This window comes from Cervus elaphus, chromosome 5 (assembly GCF_910594005.1).
Source record: "Cervus elaphus chromosome 5, mCerEla1.1, whole genome shotgun sequence".
NCBI classification, from domain to species: Eukaryota; Metazoa; Chordata; class Mammalia; order Artiodactyla; family Cervidae; genus Cervus; species Cervus elaphus.
In genome coordinates this window covers 17,329,029-17,338,320 of record NC_057819.1, presented here as the reverse complement: position 1 = coordinate 17,338,320, position 9,292 = coordinate 17,329,029, and the positions used below count along the sequence as shown (strand labels likewise).

Genomic DNA, 9,292 nt, shown 5'->3' with positions numbered 1-9,292 from the left:
CTGCTGCAGGCTGAATTGCAGTACTGCCTTGGGGGGAGATAACCACATCGCAGAGATTGGGCTTTGGCTCTGGGGTAGAACTCAGGGTTCCTCAGAGGACAGGCTATTATGACTTTACTCTGTCATTTAAAAAATCTTAACTTTAAAAGCTGCATCTGTTGGTGTAGCCACTACAGAGAATTCTAGGACTCCCATTTAAGAAATTTTCACAGGCAGGAATGAAGACTGGCCAGCAGCAGAGGCCTGCCAGAGAACACTTGGTGGCTTCCTAACCCTGCTTCAGATGCTGGCCAGGTCTCTGGGTGGTTTAGATGTACCCCCCAGCGCCATTAAAGAACAGGAGCTAGATCTCAAGAAAAGTTCCTGAAAATTTTCCCTTCTGCTGCCAAGAGGGAAGTAACACAGCAGAATCACTGCAACAGAGTTAAATCAGCTTTATCCTGGAGGAAACAAAATAGCTTTCCTCAAATGTTGTAAGAGTGACTTTTCTTTTCCAGATTAGCCCATGGACTTTATCACAACGAGCCAAAATCTGCCACCAGCCCAAGCAATGTGGCATCATGCACGGCAGCCAAATCTTACGGGTAGTATCTGTAGCTTGTGTACCCTGACTGCACCAGGAGAGGGGTTTCCAAGTAGTGACAGAAGGTTGTTCATTTGTGATTTGCCAAGTTCTCCACATTCTTACTGACTTGCTGTTTAAATCCCTTTTTCAGCCCAGAGCAACTTCACTGAGCAAGCAGGGAGCGGGGAGTTGCTTCAGTGCTTTATCTTACACGGTGGATCCTGAACGAGTCACATTTATGACAGTTTTCAAAAACAAAACCACCCTATCTCTGTAGAGGGCCTGGGAAAAAGTCCTGGGTGTAGAAACTGTTTTTTTTTTTTTTTTTTTTACTATAGTTTGCAAGAGAATGGTGCATCTGGGTCTTCTCTTAACCCAAGCCTCCCAATTCAGAGAACCTTCTTCTCTATCTGGGTCAGTTACTTTTTCTTAGATGATTCAGGTACAAGCTCCCAAGCAAAATAACCACCAGAGAGACACAGATTTCACACATGGCAGAATCATTTCAAAGTTTGGTTATTTTAATGCAATTTCACTGTTCAAGGTAGTATGGATATGTTAAGTGGTTCATTTTCATCCTGCAGAAAACACTAAGAGTTTCTACCTTATGTAATTTTGTCAAATTCAAACATGACTCGTTGACTGTTTTTTTGTTTTTTTTTTTAAACATTTTCTTTACATAGCTTGACAAGATTTTTTTCTGGAACATTTTTTTTTAAACCTTCAAGTAGTTTGGAAACATTTGCCTATTTGCTCCTTCCTCTGGGCACAGCCTTTCAGAGTGTTTATCTCACCTGTACTGAGAAAAATCTCTGTTCTCCCAGTGGTGGCAGAGCTGCTTGACAAGAGGTGATCACAGAGAAAAGAGGAGCAAGCAAGCTTTGTCAACTACTTCTAATTCTCTTAATTAGTATGCTACGATCCACCCCAGCTTCTGCAAGGTCAGACATGCACAACAAGTACTTGGCCAAAAAAGCAGGATTCTAACTAGTGTAAAAATAGATTTTAAATAAAATAGAATCTCTATAGGAAAGAGAATTAGGTTAGCTTCCCATTCCCACTTTTGCTTTAAGATACCTGTATATATATATATAAGTCCAAGGGGGACTTGTGGAATTGGTTTGCCCTAAGAAAGAATTGAGAATGTCTGAGTACATTCATGTTGCAGAGTTACAGAGAAGGTTCTTTGGGAAATGCTGTGGCAGACCCCACAGAAATGCATCGTGATTAGCCATACAGTTGGTGTGTGAAGAGGTGACACGGAAGACTTTTGGAGGATGAGGCCTAATCATAGGCTAAAAACCAGGTCTGAAGTGTGATCATTTGAAAACTTTGTCTAATTATAAAAACAGAAAAGAAAACCCATCATTTAACAGTGTGTCTTGTTAACCTATATAGCTACCTCTTTTGGAAGCTAAATTCCAACACGGGTCTTACTTTAATTTTGCTTAATTACCACATATTGCGAGGGTTTTTTTTGGACATTTCTGTTTCTAGAAAAAGTACACAGACCCTCTGTTGGCCCATATAAGCATTACATGACTGTTTTAAAGGGGCCTCTGTTAAAATTCTAATTTTTGAATTTAGCAACAGCCTTTTGGATATATCTTGAAAGCGTAACTGCAGATCTGCCTAAGCTCCTCTAGTCACAATCGAAACACGTAGCCCAATTTTCTGTAAACACTCAGGAAATACTGATCCCAACAAAATACAGTCAGCCAGTCAGTGGCCTTGCTCATACCTTTTCACATGGATGATAAATCTGCCTGCTTCTTCTTGCTGGATGCTAGGAAATCCACTGAGATTTGAATCTTAGAGCAAAAATTAAGCCTCCTTCTCTGAGGTTCATAATGAGCTGTGGAGGCATCAAAAATAAACAAAGTGGGGACGTCACCAGTTTTCCTACACTGGGTCCACTCAGTATGCCCGGGGGCTGTTTGTTTTTCCTGGTGAGGCCTAGAGCAAGAGGAGATGGCTGCTGGTGACAAGCCAGTGCTGGGTTTACACACCTAGCCTCTTTTCATTTAACATTTAACCATTTCTTCAATTCCCCAGAGGCAAGGAGTGATGCCAATGATATGAGACTAATGCTAGGGCGTTTTCATAAATCCTTAGTGGCCAACGGGAGCCTCTCTCTCAAGCAACTGCTGTGACTTCTGGCAAGTTTGGTGCCTTAGAGCGAGGTAACATTACCTTTCAGGGGACACAAAAAAATCCGAGCTCTTAAACTGACCCCAGAACTGGAAGTCAAATACACCAACTCAATAAATACAACGGAAAAATGCACAGCAGCGTTGGGGCATCTATCAAGTAGGAAGGCAAAATGGTCATCAGAACGTCTGAGGTTAGTGAACTATCATGGTTGAGAAAAGCAGCCACCTTTGAAAACACTGCCTGTTTCCCTCAGCTCTCCTGGTCGTCAGCCTTCTATGGTCGTTACACCACACGCTAGCAAATGAAAGATCCAAACAACTGTGGCTTGATCCTGACTTATACTTATTCAGGGTCCACCCTCACAGTTAGCTGAAGGCCCCAGCACGCCCTCGCTGTGCCAGGGAGAACAGTCCTGGGGAAGTGCACCTCTCTGAAGATCACTTGCCCCTCTTGCTGCGGCCCTTCCTGGAGGACAGCTTCCCACTGCCCCCAGAAGATGGGGGGCTGGAGGCTGAGGCCATGGCGATGTTGATCTGTCCCTCCTGGATTTCCTGCCGGGTCTCAGCCGGCAGGTGGTTGATTTTCTGCTGCGTTTCCAGGTAGAACATGACATCCCGCAGCTGCTCCTGGATCTCGGTGATCTGCAGGTCCTTCTGGTCACAGGTCTCTTTTAATACCCTCTCCTCCTCCTTTAGCTTGTTCTGCAGGAGGACTTGATTGGCTCGCAAACACTTGTTCATTTCCTGCTCCTCTTTGAGCTCCGTGGTGAGTTTGGCCACTTTAGTGTTTAGCTGAGTGCACCTTTCACAAAAACAAAGGAAGACAATGCATGTTTTCCATTTGCTGACAGAGTCCCCTTTCTGCTCTGGGATTGAACAGAGAACATGACCTCAGAATCCACTTATGGCAGACCACTCCCTCCCATGGCCAAGGGGTCTGCTGCCACTGCAACAGCCATCTGAAATCAGAATTCTGCTTCAGTTAACTCAAGTGTAGCTTCAGGACAATATTTCAGGATCAGAGATTTTTCAATAGCAGAAACTATTCTGTGACTCATGGTAAAATGTCTACTGCTTCTCTGAATTGTTTACATGAGTGGCTTAGAGATGATAACTGTGATAAAGAAGTTATGAGGAAAAGTGACATTCTTAAAGAGTCAAGTGCTCTGACCTCACTGCATTTGCTGGAGAAGAGTCTTCAAGAAGAGGGAGTGCCTTATTGATGCTCAATCTTACTCACAAGTAAAGAATGACAAATTAAAACACCACTTGAAATACCATTTTTATGTATCAGAATGCCAGAGAGCTCAGATGTGGGAAAACGGGGCACTCCCACATGGTGGCACTGGAGTGTGAACTGCTACACACTCAATGGAAATCAACTTGGCAACATCTATGAAAATCAAAATTTCACCTGCCCTCTGACATAGCTATTCTACTTCCAAGAATTTATCCTATAAAATAAATATATTCAGGGTTGCACTAAATGACATATGGACAAAGATGCTTATTGCAACATTGTTTATAGTAGTAAAACATGTCCATCAAGGGGAACTAGTTAAAATTATGATTTTCATACATGTTACAGGATATAGATCTAGGTGTACCAGTCCAAAGGAAAAAAAAAAACCTCCAAAACAGAATATTTTACCAAATAGAATACCTAATATTATTCAATTTTTGTAGAAAAAAGATGTATGTGAGATGTTTATACAGGTACAGTAAAAGAGCTCGAACAAGAAGTATTCACTGGTGCCATTAAGAACCTCTAGATCAGTGGTCCCCAACCTGTTTGGCACCAGGGACTGATTTCATGGAAGACAGTTTTTCCATGAACCAGGAAGTGAGGAGGGGTGGAGGGGACTGTTTCAGGATGATTCAAGCGCATTACATTTATTGTGCACTTTTTGTATTATTATTACATCAGGTCTACCTCAGATCATCAGGCATTAGATTCTACAGGTTGGGTATCCATGCAGGATTTGGGAGTGAAAGAAAACTTTTAGTTTTAACTTTTAAATTCTTTGGAACAGTTCAATTAGTTAGGGCACTGAAAGTAAAAGAGACTTTTTATTTTTATTTCTATTTATGGTGTAGTGTTGTTTTCACAACAGTTAACCCCTTTGGTAAAGTTTCTGTTGGAGTGATGAAAAATTCTGGAATCATAGTTGCACACTGTGAAGGCACCTCATGTCACTGACTGATATACTTAAAATGATTAATATGGCAAAATCTATGTAATACAGATTTTACCACACACACACACCCCCACACCACTAAAAATATCCAGTTATTTGCTAGGGGGAAAACAGGTGAAAGGTGTATGGAAATTCTTAGAACTATCGTTGCAACCTTTTTGTAAACCTTAATTTATTCCAAAATAAAAGATTAAAAAAAAAAACAAAAAACCTTCTTAAGGGACAATTATCCCCTTTATTTTTTATCCATTTGTCTGGAGGCAAAAAATCCAATTATTTTTGTGAGTCTAACTTACGCTAGAAAAGTAGTTTCATTTAGTAGCAATTATCTTCCCAAATAACAGTAGTAGAGAACTACTGTTCTACAGTAGTAGAGAACAGTAGTTCTTGCCATGTTGTTAATGAGTTTTTCGCTCCATATTCAGTATCTTTGCCTTTAATTCCCAAGCAAAGCCAGAAGACACACCATCTCCAGTTTAGATGTAAATATCTTTCCTAACTGCCATTTCTCAGTCACCATGGCTCAGAGAGGCTCTGGGCAAAGGGAGATAGCTTTCTACAGGCAAAAATAGGAGACACTTGTGCACAGTGTAAGCACAGTCATCAGGAGAGAGCCCTGTATTCCACATGGCATCCATCTGGCATGAAACACTGAATTTTTTACTGAACAGGAAGTCACAGTAGATCTGCTCCATATATAGGGAGACCCTTGAAAACTTGGTGATACACACACACTTGACAATAATGAGTGCGTGTCCATGGGAATAAAGGAGATTCTCTGTTTATGGAGCCTGTTAGAATAAAATAGCTAATTAAAAGAATAGATCAGTTATACCTACTTTCTTTCCACAGACTGCTTTTCTTTCAGGAGATCATTTAGTCTGTGCTCTAGATTATCACATTTCTCAATTGTTTCTTTAAATTTGGTCTTCATGTTGTTAATCTGAAAGAGTAAAAAGAGATCAGTTTTATTTCAAAGACAAAGCTGTGTGGCCTTTGGGGCTAACTTTACAATTTTCACCCCCTGACTACTTGTCTTTAACTTTGACAAACCAAACTTAGAAAAGGTGAGACCATTATCGGAAAGAATTTCTGCAACAAGAGTAAGTATTTTGAGAACTCCCTTTTTTCTTTTTCTTTTTTTTCTTTTTTCTCTTTTAAAAAATATGGAACGCTTCACGAATTTGCGTGTCATCCTTGCGCAGGGGCCATGCTAATCTTCTCTGTATCGTTCCAATTTCAGTATATGTGCTGCCGAAGCAAGCACGAGAACTCCCTTTTTTCTTACCATTTCTCTCAACCAGGATGAAGAGGGATCAAAAGCTACTGAATGTTGAGTGAAACTGCTAGAAGGTAGAGCTTCAGGCTGCAGAGCAGGAGATGGTTTTGTCAGAAGCCAGACCAGAACCTCCCATTCTTTTTTTTCTTTTAATTGAAGTGTAGCTTATTTGTAGTATTATGGTAGTTTCATGTGTACAGCAAAGTGATCCAGTCATACATATATTTTTTCAGATTATTTTCCATTATAGGTTATTATAAGATATTTAATATGATTCCCTGTGTTATACAGTACATCCTTCTTGCTTATGTATTTCAAATATAGTAGTGTGTATCAGTTAATTCCACACTCCCCTTCCTATCCTCTTTGGTAAATATAAATTTGTTTTCCATATCTGTGAGCCTGTTTCTGTTTTGTAAATAGATTCATTTGTATTATTTTTTAAGATTTGGATGTAACTGATAATCATATAATCTTTGTCTTTCTTTGACTTACTTTATTTAATATGATAATCTCTAAGTCCATTCATATTACTGCAAATGGCATTATTTCATTCTTTTTTTATGGCTAAGTAGTATTCCATTGTATATATGTACCACATCTTCATCTATTTATCTGTTGATGGACATTTAGGTTTCTTCTATTTGTACTGGATATTATAAATAGTGCTGCTATGAACAGTGGGGTGCATTTATCTTTTCCGATTAGAGTTTACGTCTTTTCCAGATATATGTTTAAGAATGGGATTGCACGATCGTATGGTAGCTCTATTTTTAATTTTTTTAAGGAACCTCCATTCTGTCTTTCATAGTGACTGCACCAATTTACATTCCTATCAATAATGTAGGAGGACAAGAATCTCCCATTTTTAACTCACTACTGTTTTTTACCTCTTGAGATCATATTCTAAAATTACACTTGACCCTTGAACGATGTGGGGGTTAGGGATCTCAACCCTCCTTAAAATTGAAAATCCGAGTATAACTTTATCATCAGTGCTCTGAGGTTCTGCATCTGCAGATTTAACCATCTGTGGTTCCTGTAGTACTATAGTAGGCATCCGTTGAAAAAAATCCACATGTAAGTGCAGTTCAAACCCATGCTGTTTAAGGGTCAACTGTATTATCCAAATAATCCAAAGGTACTTGTAACAGGTGATTCTAGCTGTTTGGTATTCTTTCCCCTCCAAACTCACTATTAATATTCTCATGTACTCTGAAGTCACATGCAACATAAGCAGTTCTTATTTTATTGAGTTTATATAAAGGCAATTTATAGAAAGAATTCATATTACATTGTCTTAAAAACTTATCACTGGTCTAAAGACAGGAAGAAGATAGGTGGGTCATGAGGTATTAATAGTAGGAAATGGAAGTGACTGAGAGTTTAAATCCTATGGTTCAGGCATTGGCTAGATGTCTTATAGGTAGTATCTCATTTATTCCCTTTTTTTCCATTTATTCTTTATTACAAGCCTATGACTTAGGTGTATAAACTTTTTACAGAAACTGAGGCTTGAGAAAGGTGAGGCAATAGACCCCAGGGTCACCCAGCTAGAGTGATGTGAGTCCAGGACTGGACCCCAAGTCTGGGTTCAAAGCCAAGTTCTAAAACTCTCTCTGCATCAGACAGTGGGCCAAAGCTCAATAACAAAGGAAAAGTGACCTCTGGGCAAGATCTAAACTCTCAGCAGATATTCATGCAACATCCATCATGCCAGAAAAAAGGTCACTACTTTTAATGCTTTCTTTTTAAACATTTGCCATATGGCCTGCCTAGCAGGTCTCTAACTGCACTGCTCCCTCTTTTTAAAAAAAATAAGAATAACTGCTTTGTAGTAATTAACTTTAGAGCCAACGTTATTAAGTTGGAAGAACATGCAATTAAAGGGAGATTTCTAAAAGTTCTGCTATGTCATAAAAATAAAAATAGCTTTCAAATTACTCAAATTCTATTCGATATTAATTTTTTCCTCAATACTGTTTTTAAAATAAGACCATGAGATCCTTTTGACCTTTTTCTCTTAAACTTACTCCAATCAGTTCAGGGAAACTGGAAAGGACAGAAATAACCATCAAAAGGAACCAAACTGTATGTTTTGGTGACTAAAGACAATAAGGCAAACACATTTAAATCAAGATGAAAAATACTAAGTGACCTCAAAAAGGTTTTTAATATTGCTAGAGACAAATGTTATGATGGTTTAAATTGGTGGTTTAAGAAACATTTCTGACCATTAGCGCGCAGTAAGAAACACTTTGTACACACACACACACACTCCTGAAACAGAAGTTTCACAAAGTAGTATTAAATGTGGTACACTCTGATATCTATCCCATGCTGTTTAATAAAAATACCAGTTGTGGCCCACCAAACTCAGTTCACAATCCATAGCTGGAAAAACAGCAATTTATATATGGAGCTAGAGGCTTAAAAGAAAAGATCTATCTTTTTTCTTTAAGCTGTGTCATGCAACTTGTGGGATTTTAGTTCCCCGACCAGGGATTAAACCCTTCCCCTTTGTCAGTGAAACTGCAGAGTCCTAACCACTGGACCACTTAGGGAATTCCAGAAAAAAAGTGGTATCTAGGAGAATTCACCTGTATAGATGATCTACTCTATGCTCTTCATACATAGCCCACTAAAACTAGGAACCTTCAAGTGGGTATGAGCTTCATTTTCCAGAACAGACTCTGCTCACCCTGTAATAACTGCACTACGTAAGGCACCAGGGGACTGGAATAGTATTGCAATTGAAGTCCACAGTGAATTTCAATCTCCAGCCCCTCTGCTCCCCTACATTAACTTTTTATGAGGCCCATGGCCAAGAATCTCTGCCCATGAAACCCACGATCACTGTTTCTCCTTGCACATGCACCACGGCTGGATGTGCCAACGGACAGAGGACAGAGGCAGGAACAAAAGGCTTACATCACCATTAACTGACCTTTTTTACTAGAAAACAAAATATCTTTTCCGAGCTTTGTATTTAGGGCTGCCTTGGCCGCCACCTTACCCCTACCTAGAAGTAAACACAATTTCACATTTTTAGTTTTCCTGCCCTCTGATTTGCTTTCCATGGGCAGAGAGGATCCTA

At 39.5% G+C, this 9,292-nt stretch overlaps 1 protein-coding gene and 1 non-coding gene across 2 annotated transcripts in view; both read right to left on the bottom strand.

Annotated features, from left to right (window-relative positions):
* Positions 1-1,065: 1,065 nt before the first annotated feature.
* Positions 1,066-9,292, bottom strand: part of LOC122693888 (BRCA1 associated protein) — a 31,427-nt gene continuing 23,200 nt past the window's right edge. The window contains exons 11-12 of the mRNA XM_043901835.1: positions 5,756-5,859; positions 1,066-3,520 (exon numbers count right to left, since the gene is read on the bottom strand). Of these exons, the coding sequence (XP_043757770.1) occupies positions 3,157-3,520; positions 5,756-5,859 (468 nt within the window). The 3' untranslated portion in view covers positions 1,066-3,156. The remainder of the gene's footprint in view (positions 3,521-5,755; positions 5,860-9,292) is intronic.
* LOC122695741 lies at positions 6,077-6,183 on the bottom strand. The gene has a single exon (XR_006341498.1). It is a non-coding gene; the product is annotated as a U6 spliceosomal RNA (small nuclear RNA).